General features: G+C 42.6%; 1 protein-coding gene across 2 annotated transcripts in view; it reads right to left on the minus strand.

The window, feature by feature from the left end:
• Positions 1-385: 385 nt before the first annotated feature.
• NECTIN2 (nectin cell adhesion molecule 2) overlaps positions 386-27,622 on the minus strand; it is a 61,549-nt gene continuing 34,312 nt past the window's right edge. Inside the window, exons 6-9 of one of the 2 annotated variants that reach the window (XM_075840253.1) lie at positions 11,000-11,144; positions 8,218-8,278; positions 1,706-1,774; positions 386-1,065 (exon numbers count right to left, since the gene is read on the minus strand). In XM_075840253.1, the coding sequence (XP_075696368.1) occupies positions 901-1,065; positions 1,706-1,774; positions 8,218-8,278; positions 11,000-11,144 (440 nt within the window). In that variant the 3' untranslated portion in view covers positions 386-900. Of the gene's footprint in view, positions 1,066-1,705; positions 1,775-8,217; positions 8,279-10,999; positions 11,145-22,041; positions 23,292-27,622 lie in introns of those variants that run through there. The other variant, XM_075840254.1, reaches the window with a different exon arrangement.

The raw sequence follows: 27,622 nt of genomic DNA on the forward strand, positions 1-27,622 counted from the left end.
AACCGGAGCACACAAGCAAGTCCACCTCTGAATGACTCGAAAGAACCAAAATGAAGGTTTTGGAGTGGCCGAGTAAAAGTCCTGACTTGAATCCCATTGAGATGCTGTGGCAAGACTTTATACGAGCCGTTGTCACTGCCAAGCGTGTCACAACCAGTTATAAGGTTTGGGGGACAATTACTTTTTCACATGGGTGGTATCGGAGGAGGGGCAAATACTTTTTTCTAGTACTGTATCTGACAAAGGGGTCAACCACCCATGATCTTTTCTACTTGCATATAGATCTCCATCAAGATACTAAGATAAGGATTTTTTTTTACTTTCGCAAGCAAAGTTTTAGCAGAACAGATGGTTATATCAACCAGTGACAAAGATTATTACAGTATTATAAAAAAAATTAATGATTTATTAAAAATAGACTGCAAAATTTTAACAAAGAAGTCACAGACCTTACAGTTAATCACGGTATTAGTAAAATAATTCATGATAAACCCATATAAATTTACATACATACAAACACGCATTCCTTGGACCCATCGTCATACTTACCATCCCTTTTTGTGCTTAACGCTGTATCACAATGTTTTATATACAGTCATGTCCGTGTAAAAATCCCCATATCAGCAGTGATACCATGAAATGGAACAAAGCCGCATTACGTATCACTGAGTGAAATGTCTACATACGTCCATGTGTGACCTTCTTCCACGCTCATTGCCCATTGGTAGAACATGGCAACATACGACTTGTTGCTTTTTCTAAATGTTTTAGTTCTGGCGTTTGATCCTTACACGGCACCGATTGCAGTGCTGTTGGTCCAAACAGAGTCCATGAAAGGCAGGCCTATGAGATTGTTGACGCAGGTGCTAGGTCCTTTTCCCTTATAGGAGGCTACGTTCCTCAAACATACACAGCAGGGGACATCACAAAGCCTTGGTCCTCTCTCAGGGCTTCCCTTTCATGAGGAGCAAATTCATTGTAGATTGGGTTCTCTTGTTCCAGGTAATCGTCATCTTGGGCTAAATACAGCCGAGGTTCTGATGGGTGCCGGAGTTTGGGGGGAGTCTGAAAAGAGACGACTTGGGTTACTATTGAGGCTCATGAAAATGACAATTGGTAAGTATCCATCTATAATATCTGCCGCTCCACCCATCTGCCTACCCATCTACCCATTCATCCACCCACCCACTTACCAACCCATTAATCTATTTATCCATTCATCCACAGACCCATCCACCACTCTATCCACCCATCTGTCTGTCCACCCACCCACCCCTCTGTCCACCCACCCACCTACCTCGCTATCCACCCACCCACCTCGCTATCCACCCACCCATCTACCTCGCTATCCACCCAACCATTTATCCATCTACCTCGCTATCAACCTACCCATTTATCCACCCACCCATCGACCCATCTATTTATCCATACAGTCACCAACCCACCGATCTACCTCGCTATCCACCCACCCAGGCAATCTAACCAACCCACCCACCCACCTATTTATCCATACACCCACCGATCTTCCTATCCATCCACCCACCTACCCACTAATCCACCTATCCATCCACCTACCCACACAACTATCCATTCAGATGGCTTACAACATGGGGGCTATTTTAGAAGAAAGCTAGAATTATAGACCTGGTTGAAATCACAGACTTCATGAAGCATTTCTAGGAGTGTGATGTGGAATATTTATTACCATTTCCTCAACATATGTAATTTCATGTTGGTTTGGTAGATTCGTTAGAAGAGTCTCTTGTCCGGAAGGCTGAAAAAACAAGGAAATGTTACAATTTTAAGATCTTTAACTCAAAAATAGGAGAATTACCTAAATTATCCTTTTATTTTCATAAATCGAGGCTGTGAGAGGTTGATGGCTTCTTCAATACTGAATGATAAGGGTTTCTGACAACATAAAATTTTTACAGTGACTACAAATCTGACCATTTTAAAAGGGTTGTCCAAAATTGTCAAACCCTGTCCATGTGCTCTATTAGGGATATGAACAACGCCTTTAAGATCTTCCACAATTAGGGTATCTTAAAGGGATTGTCTGGTTTAGAAAGCTCATCTCCAAATATCCTATAAGTTATTAGTTAATAGAAGCAGATCCCCATTCAGGACCCTCAACTATTAGTCAGAGCAACAAGTGGCTTCAAAGAGCATCTCTCACCCTGGAGGACCCGGCACAGATAGCCCAATGATTTCAACAAGAAGCTTGTAATTCTGAATTTCCCCTGTTGAGGCGCTGCAGAGGAATTAAACACTTGCTTCCAGGTTCCCCCATGAATTATAACTAATGGTTGGCGGTGCCAACTGCGGGACACCTTATAATCAGCTTACTATCGGGGGACCTTCTAACAAAACAACCCATTTTAAGCCCAACCTGTATAGCCCGGTGATTTCCAACTTGGGTTTCTAATGGAGCATTACAAAACGTATTATGCGAGTTCGAATGTTGACCAAGCAGTATACATACTAACATACCAATCCCCCCATCTCCATTCTTCTAAACAGTTCTGCACAGACCAGACTGAAGGAAAGGGGGAAGATTATATGGGACTTTCCCATAGTCTACACACATTATGTGAGCATGGGGTATTTAATGTAGGAGAATTTTACTTCATGACTTACTATGGTACTGCTGTTGATCATCACTTTATGGGCTCTACTATAAAGCCACCACTTTATGGACAACCTTGAGAAGCAATGCTATGATAACATCGGAGGTAGTATCAGCCTGCCGACTGCACGTAGCGACACGCAATTGTGTAATATAACCAATTTAGACTTTGTACCTTTCTGGATTCGAAAAAAGAAAAAAAAACAACCCAACCCACTAAATTCTTTTCCACTTATATCACAAGAGAAATGTAAATCCTCCCTAAAGCAAGTTCCTCCTGAACTTGCTTTTTATGTCAGGGATTCACAAATTGTGTGCCTACTGTCCTAGGGACACCTTCCAAGTACTGGGTGGTATAAACATGATCACGTCAGATCAACTAGATTTGGCTTTTTGACTATAGGATAATAAATTGGGTTCCACTTCTCCTTGGTCAAATTATTTCGACAGATGTTCATTTCGCTGCAGAAATAAAAGGTGACTTTGGAAACAGCTACGAATTAATTACATATTTGAAAAGAGGGTAACCTTGGCATAGAGCAGCCAGAACTGCAAATTTCTCCTACGGTAAAGCTGACTGCACACATGCTGGTATTTTTTTTTTTTTTTGGGGGGGGGATGCCAAAACACTGGTAAAGCTGGGCATACACATTACATAAAAGTCGTCCGGACCCGCCTGCCAGCTGACTCTCGTGTGTATTGGGTCCTCCTAAGTGTCGTTTCAGATTACAAATGCACGCAGGAGATAAGAGGTATCAGAGGTGTTTGACAGGTTCCCTCTCCCCATTGAGGTAGGAATGCATGCTCGGCCAAGCTGCACACACATTTAAGTGGGAGACCGGAAAGTTAGCGGTCGGCCGAATGAGCATTTGCCCCACAATTATCTAAATCTCAGCCAATTGCTGTATTCCCAACTTACTGCAGACGTACATTTTAGAGGTGATATTGGGGGGGGGGGGCGACGACAAAAACACCCCACTTGGAAATCTGAACATCTACAAGTCTAGTTAGGTCTTTTAGCCTGGACAGAAGACCTAAGTTCAACCATGTTGGAAAAGACATACTGCATTGGACGGTGGTACGTTGGGCTCAACCAGACGAAATTCTGAGGCCCCACTCTACAGATGTATAGAACATGTACTTTAACTGCATTATAGCCTGTGTGTCATTGCAAAAACAGGTCCGATCATCAATAAGGCATTACAGGGGGAGATTTATCAAAACTGGTGCAAGCAAAAGTGGAGGAGAAGTCCAGTGGAGCAAAAAAAGACCCTTTGAAAAATGAAAGGTGAATCTGATCGGTTGCTGTAGGCAGCTACTCCACTTTTGGTTTTCACTAGTTTTGATAAACCTCCCCAAACAAGATATTTCAGGAAAACAAAAACAAACAAAAAAAAAAAGTCAAAAACTCTTCGACCTCAGTAGGGTTGGATGGTGTGGTCTTCTGCTGGGCATTTTGGACCCTACTACACCAGGGCTCCATTATAATGACAGGATCTGTGCTCACCAGAAGTTCTTATGGTGGCCACCCTGACTCCAAGTTGTCATCTCGGATGGGGGGGGGGGTCACACCGCGGTTTTACTGCTGGGGAAAATCACTGTCATTGCCTCTACATTCTGATTGGGTGAATGTCACACACAGGATGAGTTGCTTTTTCAAACCAAAAATTTAATTTTCAGTATTCCATTCAGCTTTAATTCTAATTGACCAATTATTTGCTCGTATTACTTCAGTCTATTTACGGGAACGACAGAACAGCCAAATTCTCCATATTTAACTCTTACGCTGATAATCTCCGTGTTTATAGATGATTTCTGACAGATGTAAAATTCTTCGATTGTCTGACGTATTACAAATGTTTCTCAGATGATGGTTGTTATTACTAGAAGATCCCTCCTTCTGGCTATAAAGAAGAGGTACATGACCACTGATAAAGAGGTTTTCCGGGATTTTACATCGACGGCTTATCTTTAGGCTAAGCCATCAATCTATGATTGGTGGGGGTCCATCCCTGATACCCCCCATCAATCAGCAGAAACAAGCAACGCTTGGCCCGTCGCTGCAATGCCCGACACAGCGTTGTCCGTACTCGTCTTACTGTAACCGGTACCGCAGGCAAGTCCTTTCAGATGTATCGGCTGAGCTCAGATACGGCCACCCACACGTATATATACACATCACTGTGTCAGGTACTGCAGTAAAGGGTTCGGAGCACTGCTGCCCCTCCATTCTGCTGATTGTTGGGGGTCCTGAGGATAGGTCATCAATGTAAAATCTTGGAAAATTATTTAATTATGAACTATGTGATATCAATGAAAATACGGGTCATATTAATAACTAATAATCAATTTTTGGACCAACCCAAACATCATGAGCAAGTGATCTACTCCACTGTTGGAGGATGTTCATATGGAGTGGTCTTCTGCAGAACCTTGGTCCACATTTCACCAGTCTGACCATGAGCACTATTGTCGCATCTAGGTTTTTGTTGAGGAGCAATACAAACACTCAACTGTAATCATTTTTCAGAGGTTTGCATTTTCAGAACCAATATTGTGAAAAAATACATTTAATCTGTGATCAGCTTTAAAAGGGGTTATACATTAGAAAAATAGCGCGACTCCTATCCGTGGGTTGTGTCTGGTATTACAGCTCAGCTCCATTGAACTGGTTTAGGCTGAGCTGCAATACCACGCACAACCTGTGGATAGGAGTGGCGCTGTCTTGAAAAGAAAGCAGCCATGTTTTTTTAATCCTGTATAAGGCCTTTAATTTGACCTTGAACTCCACAATGAATTTGCACATTGGCCCCCAGGGAAGAAAATAGAGGAAGAAATTGAAAAACACAACTTTAGGCTATACTTTAAAATACAACGACATCACTGTAAACCCCGCACTGGTCCTGCGTTACAATGTCCGGACCAATTTATCCACAACAAATGTTCTTAGCCGGAAATTTATTGTTTTAGGTCCTGTACATTGTTTTACTTTCCCAAACAAAGAATACTAGAAGAAGACGACTGTTTATATTCGACGAGAATTCTCAAGGTTGTTCTCCGGCTCTAGTGCCAACGTGAGCGGTGGAATATTTTCACTTACTAAATGTAGCCAGAAGCCTCGGAGATCTCAGCGATCTGGGACACTACTCACAAAGTTAAACGGAGACTTTGTTACTTTTCCTAAACACAAAATTGCTTTCTTTCTCATGGTGGCTTCATATACAAGGTGAAATTCAATAAGAAAATGGACTGAGCAAGTCACCGTTCTTAGGGCTCATTCAGACGAGCGTGTAACTAGACCGTGTGACGGCCATTAAAACGTCGGTCACACGGACGCATGTATTTCAACGGGGCCGTTCACACTGCTGTTTCAACGGACCGCGTGAAGGGTCCGTTAAAAAATAGATGTCCTATTTTCTTCCGTTTGCACGTATCCCTCGATAGACTCAAATCTATGGGGATCCGTGAAAACGGGACCCTCGCGGGTGCAACTCGGATGTGAAAAACGGCCGTTTTTCACGTCCGAGTTTGCACTCGTTCGTGTGAATCCAGCCTTAAACTAGTATTAGGCACCGTGCACACAACCATTTTCTGACCGCAAAACACGGATCCTAGTGGCTTCCCTGTGCCGTCCTTTTTTTTTTGCGGACCCATGCACTAGAATGGGTGAGACGAACCGCAAACACAGATCAGAATTGGACATGTTCTATAATTTTGTGGAATGGACACACAGATACGCAAAAAAAAACAGATGTCTGCATGGCCCCATAGTAATGAATGTTTCGGTATGCGGTCTGCAAAAAAAAAAAACAGATAGGACACCGAAGAAAACAACGGTTGTGCGCATGAGCCCTTCGGCTCAAAGTATGTCTTATCAATATTTGCTGTTATCAGCCATTTCAGCCTAGAATGGGGAGAAGTAACTGTAGTGTTGTAAAATGGCAAATTTAGAAAAATCCCTGACCCCCATGATTACAACACACCCGATCCTTCTTTTCCCTGACATCTGCCATCAGAGGAAAGTCTGGAGAACCACATATATGTTATCCAATCCCGCCAAAATTGTGTGTAATGTGCATGGCCACATAGTAGGGTCTATGGACCCGCCGCCTGGTCTCGTACCTTGTCCGGTGTCCTGTCCCTCCTTTAGGCCGCCGGGGTCGGACAGTGTTCTCTGCGCACAGCCGCTTTGTTCCTAGTGCGCGTGTGCACTGGCTGCCTTGGAGTTAAAAAGTGTCTCACCAATCCCTGTTGCCTCCCAGGACTATTTAAGGCACCTTCACTATCCACCAGGTGCCTGAGCAATATTGAAACAACCTAGTGTCATCCAGCAAAGGCTCCTGCATGCATCTGACCTGTATACAGTTTGTTATCAGCCTGTGTCTGCTTGTCCATTACCAGCCCATATCCAGTCTACTGTTGCCATCTGTTGTCTGCTTGTGTCCAGCTACCCGCATACCTGCCTGCGGCCAGCGATCCACATACCTGCCTGCGGCCAGCGATCCACATACCTGCCTGCGGCCAGCGATCCACATACCTGCCTGCGGCCAGCGATCCACATACCTGCCTGCGGCCAGCGATCCACATACCTGCCTGCGGCCAGCGATCCACATACCTGCCTGCGGCCAGCGATCCACATACCTGCCTGCGGCCAGCGATCCACATACCTGCCTGCGGCCAGCGATCCACATACCTGCCTGCGGCCAGCGATCCACATACCTGCCTGCGGCCAGCGATCCACATACCTGCCTGCGGCCAGCGATCCACATACCTGCCTGCGGCCAGCGATCCACATACCTGCCTGCGGCCAGCGATCCACATACCTGCCTGCGGCCAGCGATCCACATACCTGCCTGCGGCCAGCGATCCACATACCTGCCTGCGGCCAGCGATCCACATACCTGCCTGCGGCCAGCGATCCACATACCTGCCTGCGGCCAGCGATCCGCCGTTAGCTTTCATTAGTCAAGCTACCACCTGCCAGTGCCTGTCTCATGTCTGTTTGGCCAGCAGCTGCTCCGCCGGGACCACCTCAAGAGGTAGTGACCTGGTAGTCGCCCCGCAGCGAAGACCAGATCCCTGTATAGGGGTTAGAGTGTGAAGACCGGGGAGGCTACTTAGATAACGCCCTGAGCGGTGGCCTTCAACCTAACTGGTGGAGTAGCCCAGTGGGTCCACAAGCCTTAATGTCGTAACCCCTTGCAGCTAGTCCTACTACCTTGATAGAAAGAGGTTTGTCTGATGATCGATCCTGTATGATTTATGGATCTACACCGACCTTCCTATAGAAAAATCTTATTACTGTAGGTTTATCCATTATTACATCTATGGCCATCCTGAGAGTCAAACAGCAAAAGGAAAAAGACAGTGGGTGGAAATAATAATCTAATATTAATATTCTAATATCAGGAAAGCACTCATTTACTAAATAGTTATGCAGGACGACACAGATGTCATTCTAGGAGGTGATTCCCACTGCACCATATGGGACGGGGGATTAATAGGAGAGAGGATTATTGTTAAAGGGCAAGTACCTTAAGTGTTTTTGTCAATGTGTTTTGTAACGCTGGGTGTACATATATATTTACCTGTTCTGTCTGCAGCTTTATAGATGGAGGGGGTGGTTTATATGCAGGTGGTCCATCATTCCTGATAAAAAAAGAAAATAATGGTGAGATCTACGGTGGACGTATAGAAGGAAAAAACAATTATGGGCGTGTATGTAAATATAAAATGACCATGGACAGGGGCAAAGAATAAATGTAATAACTCAATGAATTTCAGTGAAATGGAATAAACACTGAATGCGGAACAGGACAGGGATGAATGCGGAATTATAACGTCAAGTATAGTACATAATGTAGAGGTAACTAGGGAGAGGAATAGGGAGGTTAGATGATTCATTTAAGAAGTTATGGGGTAAGAAAGTTCATCACCGCAACATCTGTTGTATAAAGGTCCATCAATATGAACTATAGGCTCTTGTTCACACCACGATTGGGCTGGATATTTGGAGAATCAGTGGCAAGTCAGTTCCCATGGCATCAAAGAGAGGCCTACCCTGTACTGATGAGGAGCAACAACTGCAAAACAGTGCCGTCTACAGATGGAGGTCTATGGTTTGGCTGATAACCCGTCATGTTTCAAGGCTCTTTAAAGGGTCAGACAATGACTTCTAGGGTAGTCACCTATAGGTGGCACTAGATAGACCATCTTCTTTCTTCTGGAGAAGAACTATGTTGCATACCCAAAAACATATAGAAAATGTATATAGTGTCCACATAGATGGACATCTGCTTGTTTGACAATTATCCAGTAAAGGTTTAAGGTGCGGATTACTGTAGCCTGCTGCATTCTTGTTTACCTCTGACCATTCCACGGATAATAAAAGTCAACGAGCAGATGGATTACAAGTTAATGATCAGCCATTTGCATTAGTTTGACTATTCCTATTTCAGCTCCATCTGAAGAGCGTAAAATAAAACCACTTCCAAAAGGGATCCCAAACATTTTTTTACCCATTAAGGCAACCAATATGTGGTGTGAACTGAGCCTTAGTTTAGTATGAGCATACTGGTTTATATCACTGAAGACGGGCAGCACAGATGCCAGTTTACCAGAAGGGGAGAAATAGCGATTGGCCAAAAAAGTCAGTTAATAAGCATCTAACGGATATGAACAGACAAAGGGGCTTTTCCACACAGTGATGGTATATCACTTGGATGTGCAATCACTGTTTGATCGGCGCAGGATCCAAAGGGTCCGCACCACTGGGTTTGAGACTGTCGTGATCACTAGACAATCTGGCAGAATTAATTTCTTGCTTCTGTAGTTGAATAACCTTATGCCATCAAAATGGAAGATGTGCACCATTTATATAGCTTTCTACTCAATGATGGACTAGGTTTTAATACTATACGTTTGTCTGTAAGCAGGACTGATTTCCATTAGGCATAAGAGACTCGTGCCTATGGGACAGTTCTTTGAGAAAGGCCATCTGGCCCTCTGGGTCTGGACTCGATACCAGTTCATGCAGTCAGGACTGGCGTTCCTAGGCCCCACTCTTTGTCTATAGACGTGTACTTTTAATTTCACTATAGCCAATAAGCAATAGGCCATAGTGTCAAATGATTGGCTCCAAACAGGGATGTCTTTTGCTGTACCTTTGGAGTCCCGTTGTATTACAGGCCCACTATGGTGTCAGAGCCTGCGCCTACTTGAGGGACTTGTCATACTCTGGTGGGCCAAGTCTGACCCCAAGTTCATGCAGTGGTTGTTGGTGATCTAGTCGCCATTCAATACTTGAACTGTAAGCAATCTGGTACCTTCTATTATTCAATTAGTGGATGCCATTACTTTTCAGCAAACTTACTTGAATTAATTTTGGAATCCTGTTACCCGATGACATCCTTACAAGGCAAATTGATTGCGATGAAGTTTCTCCGGCAAATAGTACATGGTCTATCTAGATATCTGGGAATACATCCAACCACTTGAAGTTCTCATGACTCCACTGGCCTTCTATGGTTCGTCATTACCAAAGATCTGACCAGGTCATTTTCTATAATGAAGGACATCTAAACTAGGGTATCGTTTGTAGCATTCACTCCAAGGACTAAATCCCCTGCATAATATAATTACCGAAGTGCTCGTGATTTAATTTCCTATCCAAGTACCTATGGAAGAATCGCAAGGTCTCTCCAGCGTATATAGACTATAATGGGAACCAAGGTGAGGAGAGGTGGCCCCCAAGGGGTAACAGCAAAAGCAAAACCAGAGAAGTGCTAGAGGGTGTAATATGGAGTAATTTGGTGAATGGCTTGATCACCTTTATTATGGTAGGGTACAATTATAGTAGTGGTCTTCTGGTCTTGTTCCAAGAGGCATTTAGAGTCTTTGGGGGTCCTTTCTCCATTATTGTATTGGAGTTACTTTTAAAGAAAGGACTACTGTAGATACCGTAACTTAATCCTCCAGTCAGATACTGGATCTGTCAACCGGATCCAATCACGACCTCCCTTAGCGACTACCCTCTCTTGCCGAGCGTACTGACACTACTTCTAACCGCAGAAACCAAACGGCCTAAAACAGGATCCAGACAGACGATCTCTTCTAGATTTCTACAAGCGACCAGTCTGCCGAGTGCCTCCTCTCCTCAGGGGACAAATGTCATAATCAAAGTTACTGCCGTAGAAGAGCATTGTTTAATTTAATTCCTATATGGCATATATGGGCTATTTGAAAAAAATAATCCAAAACACTACTGCAAAAATATATGTGGTGGGAATCATAGAAGAGCAATGCAAGAAGAATCCCAGATTTCATCTCTCAGAACAGAAAAAAGAAAAACAGATGACTGTTTGCACTTACTCTTCCTCGTCTTTGTCAGTCTCATTCCTTCGCTGTTGCCGACAGATCATTATTACTGTGGTTGCTACTGCTAGACCAACTATACCGGCTATGATTCCCCCAATGATGCCACCTGTGGTACCGGCTCCAGACGTGTTTGGTTTCTCTGTGTGAATGAAGATGAGAGATTGGTGATGGCGAGTTTAGTGACATAATGACTAGTAGCGTAATGGCATTCGGAAATATACTCTACCTCAAGTATCTAATAATTCAAGGTGGCTAGGCTTCAGGGCATTTGCGTTTAGAGACCCTTAAAGCGACCCTCCGGTCTCGGGACAAAATAATAAATGTGTATGTGTAAATGGAGTAATATTACCTGGTGCAATCCAGTTGTGCCCCTCTGCCGTTTTAGGGTCCCTGCGGTGTTGTCTCAAAATGGCCTCAGCACTTCAGACTGATCTTCTGTTCATGGATTAGACTGCTCACGTAAGCAGCTCTGGCCAATCCGAGAACAGTGGGAGTGTCCCAGACCCTTAGTCTAAGTAGCACTGAGGGCATTTTGGGACAGCACAGAGGGGACCCTAAAAAGGCATATCCACGGCAGAGGCTCACAACTGGGGGGCACCAGGAAAAAAATATTACTCCATCATATATGTTGTCCCAGGACCAGAGGGTCACTTTAAAAGGAAATAGGAGTCAATAATTACATTATTAGTCCCCTACAGACATATTTCATGTGAAAAGGTTTGTTGCTAAAGGGGGGGGGGGGGGAAATCATCAAATGTTCTTCAAACGTCTAAATTGGAAGAACCCGTGACCTCACCTTATAATGGAGTACAACTGCTAGACAAGGGGCACACAAATATTATACTATATTACTTTATCACTAGCAATAAGTTTGCTGTAAAAGGACTGTCCTCCGTTGTATATACATAATAGTCGACCGATATCACCAATCTCCTCTATAAATATGCGTGCTCAGATTGGTTGAACATCCATGTTTGTTTCACTGGAGTGGGGGGAATGCCACAGACACCACTGTTGAAATCCAATATGCCTGATCCTTTATTTCCTTGGACATTTTCCATCAGTGGACTTCAGTCTTGCCCCAATACATAGATGGTTGGCCGATCAATGGGTTCGTCCAACTTTAATCTAATGCGTATGACCAGTTTTAAACTTAAAGGATAACTAAACATTCAAACGTCTGACATATCATAGTGACGTGTCAGAAGATTTGATTGGTGGGGGTCCGAGCACGGAGATCCCCACCAATCGCTAAAAACAAAGAGGCATAATACACCAACAATTATGGAGATGGCAAGATCCTCCACGGACAGCTCATATCAAGTGGGACATTGGAAATATTGGGATTTTGCCGTCTGGAAAAAAACAATTAAAATCAAAGAGAAGTCTTCGTAGGTTCCTGGCATGTTCAGCTCTTTTCCAACCTACATAGACTTAATATGTCCCTTCAGCCAATTCAATAGAATCTTTTAAGGGACCAGACATCTTAATCATTGGTTGATCTTTCGACTTAGTCTGTGGCCAATTTTAAAAAACACCAGAGATGCAGTTTCACATCATCAGATGAGAAATTATAGTAGAATATAACAACTGTCCCCGATTGTATTTATGGGCCCCAAACGTGGCCTACATGTCAGATATTCATCCTCTTAAATTAAAGTTCTTGTTAGGTATAGACCAAAATTTTTTTTAGAAGCCTCAAAAATTTTTCCATATGAGTGCTGAAAGCATTAACGGATGGTCTAGACCACATTCATCTGTCACAGCTTATATTGGCTAGTCTTGACCAATTTGGCCACTAATACGTGTATACAGATCCAGGCTCACTTTCCATGTCTTGCATTTAAAGAACACATACATCCTGTTACTTTCCTTACCGTTAAGAGGAGTGAAGTTCCTCCTTAAAGAAGAAATAATTATCATCAAGTTTTATAAAATGCACTATAACGTTCTAAAATTAGGAGTCAAAATTTTTTTACATTTTTAGAGAGTCTCCAAGTCTACCTGAAGACTGGCATAAAAAGAACAAATATCTTATCCATACTTGATTTGCCAAGAGGAGACACTAGGAAGTTTGGCAGCTACGATGGTAACATTAAGAGGATTGTTCTCCGACTCCAAACCAAGATATTCCATTGCTCTATAGATCTAATTATCAGCAAGCTAAACTGGTGATGGGCACAGAAGAGGGGCAGCAGATGGCAGGTGAGTAGAGACCGAGCTTTGCCCATTAGCAACTTCTTAGCTGTCTGCAAAGTATTGGTCTCCTTAGACATCTTTACATAATTCTACTTTTTGCAGAACTAATATCTTAGTCTCTGATATTTTATCTGTGGTCTGAATAAATTACCTCAACTCAATATAAATAAATCATAAGTGAAAGACAAATCCATTTTAAATTAAAATCTGGCGTGGCCATCAGCCAATTGACACGAGTCAGACTAAAGAAACGGGGGGACCAGTCATGTATTACTGCATACCGGCTAATCAAATAGATGGCTGTCCATGGACAAGCCAAGTCTACTAGTGATAGCCACTCATTGCTACCTGCTCTCCACTTTGGCTAATAGAGGGGGTTGTCCTTTATGGCACCCATATAACCTAATGGGGCATATGTAAAGGTGTTGTCCTTAAAAAAACAACCACTTTAAAATTTTGGTCTTGGTAGAACCGGCCGCCATCTGCCCAGCCTCAGAATCCTTGTGAATTTAAGGCCGCCTTTACCATGGCATTTTTTTTCTACTGGAGGCCAACAGGTGAGTAAAGCGGGCCAGGGTCTCGTCTTCACATAAATACTTACCCCAGGTCCCACAATGCGGAAACACTTTATTATAACATCTACCACCATGGTGGTGCCATAAACTGCCTGGTCATCTGTATATAGAAATATTTCCTCAGTTGGAACCTATATCATCTAGTGGAAGGAGTATTTATTCATACAGAGTAGGTGCCGGTCCAGGACACTGCTCCATACGAAGGTTGAGAAGGTCATAAGCCACTTAAAGACAGCAACGAGAGGTCTATAGACCTCCTCGTTGCGGGACACAAGGTTAGTAGCATTGTTGGAGGTAGGAGATTGGTTTCCGAATCAGAATGCTTATATTTTTTGTCCAATACTTCTACATAACACAGGAAAGGGTCTCATCTTTCGTCATGGAGAGGCCCAAACCTGTGTGTGGTTGACTTGAGGCAGGTGGAAACATGCACAAGCCAAAAACTACATGGTAAGCATACCAATGCCAACAAAAAGTAACGTTAAGCTTATTCCTTTGGTCATAACCGGCATAAATCAGATTCTATAGTGAAGCATTGTCCTATGGGAACCATTGGATGACATGGTCATGTGACAATATCTCATGGATAGATCACATGGGATGAAGGAAGAGGGATACGGGAAGCCACAGTATATACACATATATATAACAATATTGTTCTTTTTCTGTTATAACAGATTCTAGCATTTCCTGGACAACCCCTTTAAATATATTCAGGAAGAGGTCCATTGTCTACAGGACTCCACTTTGGTTTCTAGTCTATCCATACTCTTGCATTATTACAAAAGGCATACACCGTACGGTCGAGGGATTTTACAGGAACTAGACTATTTGAAAAATAAGGATATAGCAGAGTTGAATTTATCTTTGAATTTTGCAGCCGTATCTTTTGTGCATGGTGATAACCCGCAGTTCCGTATTACATAACCGGGAACCATGAAACTTATACTACATGTAGAGTCAGTCCTTCTATCACTACCTCTATAACGAAGTCTTCGTCATCAATGGAATCAGAAAGGAGCAGGAACGGGGATCATGACTCATGAGGAGCAGAACGTCCGCACCATCCCCCGATTCTTGAGACGTATTCATCGTATAGGCTGCAGTCGTTCTGCCTTTCATCCAAACCACAGAGACGCCTAGGCAGCATTTAGATCAGCACACATAAAAGCAGAACATAGACTCCCCAGACATCAGAGAAGTTCATCACAATGGATTTCGAAGAGCAGTTTCAGTTGAACAGTTTGACACTGACTCACACAGGGATAGTCAGTAATGTCGCTCGCCTGCATTTACGTAAATTATGAAACAGAGGCTGTCACTTATCCCAACTCATCGCATCTTACTTGTACGTCCTGTGGTTTAAAATGCAATACGTTTTCTGTGAAATTAAAATTTTATAAGTTACAATGATGGTCTCTTAAATGAACAGTAACCCTTAAATTCAAGTCAACTTTTATAGAGAGTCACTGGACACCGAAACTGCCTCAGGCCTGTTTCGGGTGGCCGGAGTACCGCCAGACCCCCTAAAGACCCAATTCACAAACAACGCCCCCACCCCTGGTGTTTGGATTGACGTTAGATCAGCATAGTGTTCTAAGGTGATCTAGTTTTGGTTCAGGAAAATCTGGGAGGGGGGGGGGGGGGAATAAAGAAAATGAATAAGATTGGGCCTTATTCTGGAGCAACGACTGTATAGTGTGACCTTCGCTGGTCCATTATTTCAGCATGGAGGCCCCCCAAGTTACTGAAGGTCATCTTAAAATAGAGAATACTATTATGATTGGGCACTGCATTGCGCTGTATGCCTATATGTATTACGTTTTGGGGGTAATTATTGCACTTTTCCTCTGTTATGGAGTTGAAAAAAAAAAAAAAAAAAAAAATAGATTAGAGTACACAATTATCAGCCAAGGGAGTGTGTAAAATGTGCGCTGATATCCCCAACCTCTCAGTAGACGGCCAATATTAACTACATTTTTAATGAATGTATTACAGATCCCAGTAGCCCTGTATGTGTATCATTAGAATGGTCCGAATTCGAAAAAGAAAAATCAGAATATTGAGGAATTTCTATTAAAAGGGAACCTAATGGGCCCTCTTCGCATACACCATAAAACAGCGCCACTGTTGTCCATGGTATGGTATCTGGTATGGCAGTTCATCCCCTTTCACGTGAATGGGAATGAGTTGCCATACCAGACACAGCCCGTGGACAAGAGAGGCACTTCCAATCCTTTTTGGTAGTCCTGGACATCCTTAAAAGGTAACTAAATATTTAACAAACTCCTGACATGTCATAGTGACATGTCAGAAGTTTTGATCGGTGGGGGGCTGAACACTGAGACCCCCACCAATGGGGGGTGAGCGCTGAGCCGTTTAGTTTTTTTTCTGGAAAGCCGATGTAGTGTATGAGCCGATAGACTTTCTATGGAGCACGTACACCGATTTCCGGAAAAAGACGAACAGAAATGAAGCGGCTCAGCGATCATGCCGCTTCATTTTAGCAATTGGTGTGGTCTCAGTGCTCGGACCCCCACCAATCAAAACTTCTGACATGTCAGAAGTTTAGTTACCCTTTAAACGGGTTGTCCAAGATTAGAAAACAAATGGCTGCTTTGTTCCAGGAACAGTGCTACACGTGCCCGTTAGATATGTCTGGTATTGCAGGTCTGTTTCATTCAAGTGAATGTGGCGGAGATGCAATACCACACTGTAGACAGATGTGGCACTGTTTTTGGAAGAACGCAGCCATATATTTCTAATTCGGGACATCCCCATTAAGGCATCTTATTGATCCCCTAAAAAGATTGAGTCACGGTTAACTACGCTATTTCACCCAGTAAATATCTCTCTCGAACAGCTGTAAAAAAAACAAAAAAAACTTTGATGTCCCTCCAATCGGTGACCCCCACAGCCATCCAAGAAATGGGTGTGGGGGGGGGGGGCACATGGCACACTTTTCTACTTCCTTGCCTTCTTAGAAATCATTTGCCCCAATTGCCACTTTAAAGGGTATTGAAGTAAACTCTTTTTAGAGCAACATACTGATATACACCCATCAAGGGCGAGTCCTTTCAATACTAATCACATGAGTACTATTATTTAATGAACACCTCATCAGACATTACAGGGGTTAGAGAAAACATGGCGGCTTTCTTGCCGAAGTAGCACAACGCTTGTACATGGGCTGTGTCTGGTATTGAAGCATTTACTTGAATGCGGCTGAGCTGCAATACCAGACATAACCCATAGCCAAGAGTGGCACTGTTTCTGGGAGAAAGCAGCCATGGTCTTCTCATTGCATACAACCCATTTAAAGTGGTTGTAAAAGATTTTTTAAAAAAAACACATCACTGCTTACTTTCAAAAACCACGCCACACCTGTCCACAGGTTGTGTGTGGTATTGCAACTCAGGCCCTTCCATTTTATGGGAGCTAAGCTGCAGTTCCAGACACAACCTGTGGACCGGTGTGGCACTATTTCTGGAAGTCACAGTATTTTTCTAATCCTGTACAACTCCTTTAGGCTTGGAGACACTTCCATTAGTCAACCGTAACCCTGGTTATTATGCTGAACTATTGGGACAACCTGGCGTTATTGGTTGCTATGACCCATAGCCCTACTACAATGGTCTAGGTGTTAATATAGCATTGCGTAATGAACATTAGTTTAATTTCACACATCATTTTGATACATTTAAGTAAATTTTATATTCCGAAATTAATCAAAATTATATCGTTTGAACTTTGGGGCTGACCACTTCTAAGCTAATTTGGTCCCCACAGAGAATTTCTCACAACAAACACCATTTCTATATACTTAACTTCTCTTAAGTCTAACACACAAGTCAAACATAAGGCCCACCACCTCATTTTTATGTGGCCCACCACCTCATTTTTATGTGGCCCGCTCCATCTAAAAAGCCTGAAATCAGGTTTTTACATGCAGCGCCACAACCGTAGGACTTCTAAGTTTGACCGCTAAGTCGGAGTGAGGTCGGTGCCGGGAGTGGACCACCACAGTCACCTGACCTCACGTTAGAGAGACGTGCGGTCAGGTGACTGGACCATTCCCGGGCTGGCACCGACCTCACCCAGACTGCCGCCGCCTGACCTGCTGCTAAATGGGACTCACGTCAGGTAGAGCGGTGAGCGGTTACTTTTATACAGTCTTACAATTACAAATCGGCCCTTTGAAGGCAACCAGCGGGCGGATGTGGCCCTCGGTGAAAAGAAGTTTGACACCCCTGGTCTAAAGCAGGAAAACATCTAAAAACACAGCAAGAGCTTCATCACTGACGGAGCAAGTTAGAGAACAAAAACTAAAAACAAACCATGTCCTCGATGACGCAAATACAAAAGTATTTTGAGTCCTATAGATATTTGGCATGGATACAAAAGAGACTTGGTTAAAATGGAGCAATTATGTTTTTTCGTAGAAGATCTATAAAAGGCCCGCAGCGATGTACACTTGGCAACAGTTACCGTACACATTAGGAGGGCACCCAGCAGCCATCCAAGAAGTTTCTGCAATGGATCAGAAATTCTTATCCTCTAACAGACACTGATTTCACTACCAGGACACCGAGCGGTGACTCTTACGGTTCTAATGATTTAGGCTGTACAAGGATAATAGTTTCTGGTCTCCATTTCCCTTCGTCTTCGACGCTACTTCACTTAGAGAGATGGATAATTGATCCAGGGATTTATTTTTATAGGGGAGCGGAATTGGCTTCCACCATCAGGAGGAGAATTTGGAATCTACCTGAGGGTTAATAAAAAATGATGAAGTTGATGGACTAGAGTTGGTAAACTCGAATGTTCTTATTTTAAAAGGATATACTATCCAGGTCACATGTATTCATAGGTAAGCAAGCAGAAGAGGGGTGAGGTCTGAAAAGAGAAAAAGTGGGAAAAGAGTGAAAGATGGGATGGGAAAGAGGAAATGGAAGAGTGAAAGAGGGGAAGGGAAGAGATGAAAAAAGGGGGAATAAAAAAAAAAAAGAGAAAAAACAAGAAAAAAGAGGGAAGGAAAGGATGAAAAGGGAAGAGGGAAGGAAAGGATGAAAAGGGAAGAGGGAAGGAAAGGATGAAAAGGGAAGAGGGAAGGAAAGGATGAAAAGGGAAGAGGGAAGGAAAGGATGAAAAGGGAAGAGGGAAGGAAAGGATGAAAAGGGAAGAGGGAAGGAAAGGATGAAAAGGGAAGAGGGAAGGAAAGGATGAAAAGGGAAGAGGGAAGGAAAGGATGAAAAGGGAAGAGGGAAGGAAAGGATGAAAAAGGAAGAGGGAAGGAAAGGATGAAAAGGGAAGAGGGAAGGAAAGGATGAAAAGGGAAGAGGGAAGGAAAGGATGAAAAGGGAAGAGGGAAGGAAAGGATGAAAAGGGAAGAGGGAAGGAAAGGATGAAAAGGGAAGAGGGAAGGAAAGGATGAAAAGGGAAGAGGGAAGGAAAGGATGAAAAGGGAAGAGGGAAGGAAAGGATGAAAAGGGAAGAGGGAAGGAAAGGATGAAAAAGGAAGAGGGAAGGAAAGGATGAAAAGGGAAGAGGGAAGGAAAGGATGAAAAGGGAAGAGGGAAGGAAAGGATGAAAAGGGAAGAGGGAAGGAAAGGATGAAAAGGGAAGAGGGAAGGAAAGGATGAAAAGGGAAGAGGGAAGGAAAGGATGAAAAAGGAAGAGGGAAGGAAAGGATGAAAAGGGAAGAGGGAAGGAAAGGATGAAAAGGGAAGAGGGAAGGAAAGGATGAAAAGGGAAGAGGGAAGGAAAGGATGAAAAAGGAAGAGGGAAGGAAAGGATAAAATAGGAATAGGGAAGGAAAGGATGAAAAAGGAAGAGGGAAGGAAAGGATGAAAAGGAAGAGGGAAGGAAAAGATGAAAAGGAAGAGGGAAAGAAAATATGAAAAGGAAGAGGGAAGGAAGGAAGGAAGGAAGGAGAAAGAGGAAATGAAGACAAAGAACAAAAGAAAGTGGGAGAGAGGAAAAAGTGAAAGGATGGAAAATAGGAAAAATGGAGAGGAAAAGGAAGAGTTAAAAAAATAAAATAAAAAAAGTAAAAAAGGAAAGACGAAGAAGACGACATGAAAGAGGGAAAAAAAAAAAAAAAGTAGAACTGGATGCTTACTGCCGTGTACTATGGAACCACAAGGACTGCCGAGATGAGAGAGTTGATGTCAATGTTTTTTTTGGCAGTCTTTGTGGACTCCATTGGGTAGAACAGCCTCTCCTTCACAGCTTTGCCCTAAACAAAAGTATTTATATTGATAAGGGTCAACATCTCTAGACCAAGGCAAGAATATTTGATAATCAGACTCTTATCAGGTCCTGTTAATGCTTGACTAAAGGAATGTATGAAATGTGCACATCAAGGGTTGAGCCAATTCCTTATTTTTATATTTGCATCATGCAGAAAAAGGGCAAGCCTAAGAGTAAAACAATACATTTCCAACTCATGAGAAATGTCCTTTCTGATAATGCATGGGTGTAACTACTGGGGTAGCAGGCATTCAGTGGCCTCGAGCCCAGCATGAACTTCAATCTCCTGGCCCACAAAGCGCAACAGGGCTACCCAGTCTATCATATGCCTCCTCAAATTAACTATTAAGCACCGTTCCCCCATAATTACATATCTGTAAGAGACGGCCACCATCAGTCAGAGGGGAGAAGGAGACGACACAGTGGACCATAATAATCATAAGCTTTTCATGTCCTGAGCGGGTTAGGTGTTGTAAGTGGTCAGGCAGAGCAGGGCCCAATTCCAATTTCTCTAAGTAGACCTATGAATACTTGTCACACCTTTGTGATAATGCGTCCACTAGGTGGCACTGTAGTCTATGAATAAAACCTAATTTAAAAAAAAAGGGGGGGGGGGGACTCATCCAAAATGGAGTATTTTCTCCCAGAAAAAGAACCACTCATGTCCATGGGTTGTGCAAGTTTTTGCAGCTCGGCCCTAATCAAGTTAAGGGGTCTTCGCACCACTCTTGTCCATGTTTTTTTTTTTTCTGGCATTGCAGCCATTTCTAAACCGCACCATTTTTCCTAATCACATCCAACCCCTTTAAATATTTGTTGTTATATCTAGTTTTATTTGCATGTACACTTGACTTCTAGATCAGGGGTCAGAATCCTTCGGAACTCCAGCTTTTGTGAAACTACAATTCCCAGCATTCCCTGACTTAATTATTCCATCCAAAGGTTGTCAGTGGATTCTGGGAATTGTAGTTTTACAACAGCTGGAGTGTCGAAGGTTGCCGACCTCAGTTCTAGATCACAGAAAAGGAAAGATGTTCTTAAAAGTTGAAGGGTGGTGCAAATCCTCAAAGGAAGAATCAAGGCCGAAAAGCTTCAGAATTAAAACCTTGCCAGATATAATCAGTGTCATGTTACTATACAATAAATAGAACATTTATCATGCATATTTTTTAAAAAAATATATAGTAATAAGATTTCTATTTTTGTCCGATTTGGTATGCGTTAATGGCCGATAACCGGGAACAATAGACTGTATTCAGCTATGCAGATTGGCTAGATTGAAGGAAGGATTAGTGGGTGTTAATAGACCATAAACATGAATTAAAATAAAACAATACTAGGTCTTATGTATTAAAATGGTTTTGGCTTGTTTTTAATTAAAAAAAAATTTTTTTAAAACAAACGAGTCCACTCAAAAAAAAAAAAAAAAAAGTGCACATAGACGTCCTGGAGTAATTAGGCCAATTTCGTACTCCGCTTCAATAGGGGTGGTCACCCAGCTGTACCCGACTACGGTCATGGCGGCCATATTGGTTGTCACCCAGTTTTCCCAGGAACACCTTTAACCAGGAAGAAGCTACATAGAATTTTCTACAACTAGACAGAAGACTATATAAGGACGTCTGTGGACTGGAAATCTAAGGAGGAGATGGTCTTTAAAAGACTTAAAAGGGTAACTAACCTTTCAAAAAACTTGTGACATGTCAGAAGTTTTGATCGTTGGGGATCCGAGCACAGAGACCCCCCCCCCCCACCGATGGCTAAAATGATGCGGAAAAAGCACTCGGGTGAGCGCTGAGCCACTGTTTCTGATCGGCTTTTCTCACCCGAGCAGTTCTGCCGCTTCGTTTTAGCCATCGGTAGGGGTCTTGTACCCCCAACGATCAAAAAACTTCTGACATGACAAGTTTTTTTGAAAGTTTAGTTACCTTTAAACAATTCATAAAAATTTGCAATTAAAAAAAAATACAAAAATGTAAAAACAAGAAATTTTTAGATGATGTTTTATTACAATTTTTCTTCTTTTCTTACAGAAATACAAAAAAAAAAATAGAATAGCAGAAATGTAAAACAATAAAACCCTCCCAACCCCTTATCTCAAGGCTCAATTTCCTTCATATTAACCCTTTATAAGTTCATATTTATTTCCCATTATTAGTGCAAACCCCTTTAAAAGGAAATCTTCAGTGCACACTCCGCAGATATTCCCCCCCCCCCAAAATCTGCAGTTGGCAACTATATCCTGGCACCACAAGTTCACATGTAAAGTGGCTCCCCCATACCTTACCCAGCCCCCTGAAATAATGAGGGGTAACCATAATGCACAGCAAGATAAGGAAGTCCATATTTTAAAAACAGTCATTCGTCTTAAGAGTCCTGGATATTCTGTGGGAGGAAGAGCAAAAGTTCTTTGCGGTCTAGTGGGCAGATGAAGGGAAGAAGTCTACCTGTCCACCATACTTTATTGGAGTGTATCTAAGACGTTCTGAGGGAACCGCAGCTTAGGCAACGTTGTACAGGAGGGTTTTTATACTAGAAAGTGGGAAGGGGATTGCACATACCTGACTGAAGAGTAAAAGTTAAATGAAGGTGATTAATCCTAATGCATATGTACATTGCAGTCCAAATGGCTGATGGTAAATGAGGTTAGATAAAGTCCAGGTGATGGTGGGACAAGGATGGGTAGAGTTCCACATACTCTACAATTCATATCACTGGGGTGGATATAAACACACTGCAGTCCAGGTGTTTAATAGAGGATAGGTACTCCGTTCTCATCTGGAGCGGTCACACATACACAGCAGTCCTGGAGATGATAGAGCCATCAGTCTGGGACTCCATGTCATCATCCAGGTAAGAGTCAATCGGATGATGGGGTCTAAGTTGCAACATGGGCCCCACCTCATTAAAACGTTCTTCGTCGTCATCATCTTCAAGGACTTTGTATTTCATCCTTTCCTCCTCATCGTCATCATCCTCATCTCCCAAGGAGGGGCTTAGACCACTGTCTCTCATCGGTACGGGACCTTTAAGGGGTTTGTCCAAGTCTCCATCATCTTGGTAGGTAAATTGCTCGGTTGGTTTGCCAGTGCCAAATGCTCTGGGCTTCGGATTGTAAGTTCCACGATCCTTCTTGTTCTGAAGACCTCCTCTCTTTATGACGATGAAGATGACGGCAGCCAGAAGGAGTAGGACCAGAATCCCCCCAATTACCCCCCCGGCAATGGCTCCTGCGTTTGTCTGCGTCTGCATTGCGTGTTCTGGGTACGAGAGAAACATAGCAATTCTGTAGCCTACCATTTCAGTCCATTTGCCCTCCCAAAATCCCAACATTAGTATATTATAAATACATCTACTACTCAAAAAACATGCACAAAACAAACAGGGTGAACAGTCTAGGAGTCAATACATGCATTACTGAGTGCCCAGCTTGGTCTCCCCATAGAATGAACATGTCAGAATGATGGAATTTCTCAATCTGTACATGCACAAGACCAGTTAAAAACACAGGGTTCAGTATGTGAGACATGCAGTTCTATGGGAGCAACCTAAAAATTCTCTTGCATACACAGAATATATAGGTAGAATACATTGAGAATTCAGAAAATCTTAGCCTCACTGCAAGCTTCAGCCAAAGTTTTCATGATTACAATATCACATCAATCATTGAAAATTTTTGGGATTTTTTTTTTTTTTTAATAGATATTAGAATATATATATATATATATATATATATATATATATATATATAAAATTAAATGACATGAAACAGGAGGGTTCAGGATCAAAAAAGCAGGAGGGCAGAAGGGTGTAGAAAGCTTTCGGTTATCGTGACACATTCTTGGTCATGCTTGATCTGTTCTTACCAAATTGGAACCCATCATAGAATAGTAGGAAAACCCATAAGGAAGGGGTTTTTCTATGATGGGATTAGATCTACGTGAATGAAAAATTATCCAAAAGTATGGCTTTAATTTATTTTTCAAAAAAATCTGGTTAATAATGCAGGTGGGATATGAAACGTCACAAGCTGACAGTTGTCAGGAAGCATGTCCCTAGCAACCAGTTTGGCTCAGATTACTCTTTAGGCTGAGCTAAGAGTAGAGAAGGGGCAAGGAGACCCCAGTGCAAGGTCTCGCTCTTACTGCCATATTAAAAAAAAAAGTGAAGAACCTGTTCGATTCTTCGGATAAGTCATTTTTGGTTTCTCGGATAGGCAGTAAGGCCCAACTTTTGAACATAGATTATAGGATTCATCTTCATCTTGGAACTCTGAGAACACTAGGGCAAGAACCACATTCAATTTTGGATAAATGGCTTTAACCCCCTGGGCTTCATTTATAAAAATGAAATGACATAGCACCTATTAGATCCATTTTCTAACCCATTCCAAAAAATGGACGCTATGTTCTGATTGGTTTTTGCCTGCACTACTTTTAATATGAATGAGGGTCAAGTATAGAAATGATCTAACTGGCATTAGGAGAAAAAGCCAATATTTTTGGCACTGTTCAAACACCAAAACTTTTCTAAATAGAAGGTATGGCTAGGCTTAATTTGTACTCTTCCCTCTACAATGACCTAATAGTAGCCATAAGGGTCCTCTATAACATAGGGCACCAAAAAGCTTGCAAGTTTTTTAGAATGAAATTCCAATATTTATTCCTGACCCAGAGTACACCTGGATCCATCTTTGCATTAAGTGTTATTAAACAGTATATAGTTACATAGGTTGGAAAAAAAAACAAAAAAAAACAGGTCCATCAAGTTCAACCTCTCTCAAATCAATTACACGTCATTCATTGCTTCATTAATAACCCTCAATTAGCCTTTTTTAAATGCTGACATAGTATCTGCCATTACTACCTCTTGGGGTAGGGCATTCCATAGTTTGACTACACTAACTGTAAAGAACCCTTTCCTATATGGAGGTCTGAAACGTCTTTCTTCCACACACAATGGGTGTCTCCTGGTCCTTTGTAGAGTCCTTGGAAAGAACAGATCATGTGCTAGTTCTTTGCATTGACCACACATATTAAAATGTATTAGTATAAGATCACCTCTAAGGCCTAATTCACACGAGTGTGTTCAGTCCGTGATATACGGTCCGTGTGTCGGCCGCATTTCCCGGACCGAACACACTGCAGGGAGCCGGGCTCCTAGCATCACAGTTATCTACGACGCTAGGTGTCACTGCCTCACTGCGGGAAAACTGTCCCGTACTGTAATCATGTTTTCAGTATGGGACAGTAGTTCCGCAGAGACACCTAGCGTCATAAATGCGGCTGACACACGGACCGTATATCACGGACCGAACATGCTCAAGTGAATTTGGCCCAAGGCGTTTTTTTCCCAAGCGGAACAAGTCCAATTATTCTAGCCTTTCATTGTAAGGGACACCTCCCATCCCATTTAAGATTCTAGTTGCCCACCTTGGAAGCCTCTCCAGTTCTCCTATATCCTTTTTACAATTTGGAGCCCAAAACTGAATTCCATATTCAAGATGTGGCCTTAAAAGGGATTTATAGAGTGGTTTTGAATCTCTTTTTATACACCCGAAAACCCTGTTTGCTTTTGCAGCTGCTGCTTGACATTGTGTACTGCTGCTTTGCCGATTTGTAACCAGAATACCCAAGTCCTTCTCTTCCGTTATCCCCAGTTTCATTCAATTTAATGTACATGCATTAATACTATTATTGCGCTACTGTATTAACAGGTCAGCCCAGGGATTTAGTGCATTACAGAAAACTGAATGATTACAGTACAACAGAAGCCAGCTTATAAGTGGAACGACTCATTCGGCTGATAATATAACCTTAGGTATTTAATCTGAACTCACAGTTTGTAGTAATTATAACACTATGAGCTCATTCACAGGAACAGCATTGAGCGTCATTATTATTATTAAACAAGAACCGGTTCCATGTAATGTGCCGAGGCTGAAGAATAGAACACTCAACGGGAGCAGTGTTTGTGCTTACGGATATGATCACAAAAATATCCCGCGGATTATGGAATATTAACCACAGTGTGTGCTGGATGGTGCGACGTATCCCGTAAAAACATTAATACTTAATCCGTAACAAAAACAAATAGACGATAAAATGGAGGGGAAAAAAATGAAATCCAAGAGCGTACACAAAGATGGATCAACCAGTGGAAACACTTCAATGGATTTCCAAAAAGTGCACAGAGTGCGGCTAAGCATTGAGACTATAAAAAGGAGCCTTCATTCAGCAAATTGGTGCTCAAGTTATAACTAGGGAGTAACTGGACCTGGAATGGAGTTGGCCTCACCCATAGGTTGGGTGCAATAAAAGAAGCCCCAACCATTGTTTTCTTTTGTGTCATGAAGGGTTGAAACATCTCGTACCCGACACGGAGGTTACGGAAGGGGATAGATTTCCAAACCTTGGGTGGAAGACTCAATGCTAGGAGAGGTTTGACTTCAATGCTATGTGGGGACACAATTGAAGGCAATTATGGTCAACTTTGTAGTGGTATAGTCATAGGGGGTGCAGAGGTCGCAGTCGCAGCAATGCCCCTGGTGCGTGACAGAGGCCCCACTGCCCCATTAATGTCACTTAACTGTTGGGTAGTGGCCTCGGTTCAAATTTTCACACCCAGAAACTTCAAGTTATATTTTTGCAAATCCGTATCCATGTATAAAATATATCATGGGTGGAAATCCTCTGTAATAAGTTCACCTGTATCCAGATATCACCATTTATGAGGCAATTTGAAGCTTCACCTCAGACAGAACATTCCCCTGACAGCCACAACAACTACTATGTAAACCTGTAACCTCAGATCCCATCCACCATTTCCCAAAACTAAGCGGGCGCCACTCTTAACGTACGATAGACCTGCCATAAAGATGCAATTACGCATTTATGATAAATCACTATTAGGGGTAAAAAAAATAATCTCTGGGACTTTCTTCGATACAGTAAAAGGTTCTAATTTTCTACAGTAATGGTGTCTTCAGCTGGACACTTTGGAGGCCCCATGACCATTCCTGTGCCGGAATATATGACTTATCATACGGGAAGAAATCCCAGGGAAGAGGAAGTAGTGCAGGATTTTCCAGTTAACTATTTCCAGACACTGATCTCACCCGTTGAAAAGAAAAAAAAAATTAACGGTCAAATCTTCCAGAGCTTTTTACTGTAACACAATGTGAGACTTTTCAGAATTCTCATCATCCTCAGGATAGCTAAAAAAAAATAATAATAACAAAAAAAAACAAAAAAAAAAAACATTGATTTCCCAACTCATGTCTTGGACCTTCCATTTCCCAACTGCTCTTGGCTCTCGAGTTACTAATGGTAATGGATTGTGGGCTGCGCACAACAGGACGGGTTCTCCTCCTAGCAATCAAAGCAGAGCAGGACCTGACAGCAACAGGGAGAGAAAAATCCCCTTCTGCCCTTAAGGGTATGTGCACACACACTAATTACATCCGTAATTGACGGACGTATTTCGGCCGCAAGTACCGGACCGAACACAGTGCAGGGAGCCGGGCTCCTAGCATCATACTTATGTACGATGCTAGGAGTCCCTGCCTCGCTGCAGGACAACTGTCACGTAC

This window comes from Rhinoderma darwinii, chromosome 10, assembly GCF_050947455.1.
Source record: "Rhinoderma darwinii isolate aRhiDar2 chromosome 10, aRhiDar2.hap1, whole genome shotgun sequence".
NCBI classification, from domain to species: Eukaryota; Metazoa; Chordata; class Amphibia; order Anura; family Rhinodermatidae; genus Rhinoderma; species Rhinoderma darwinii.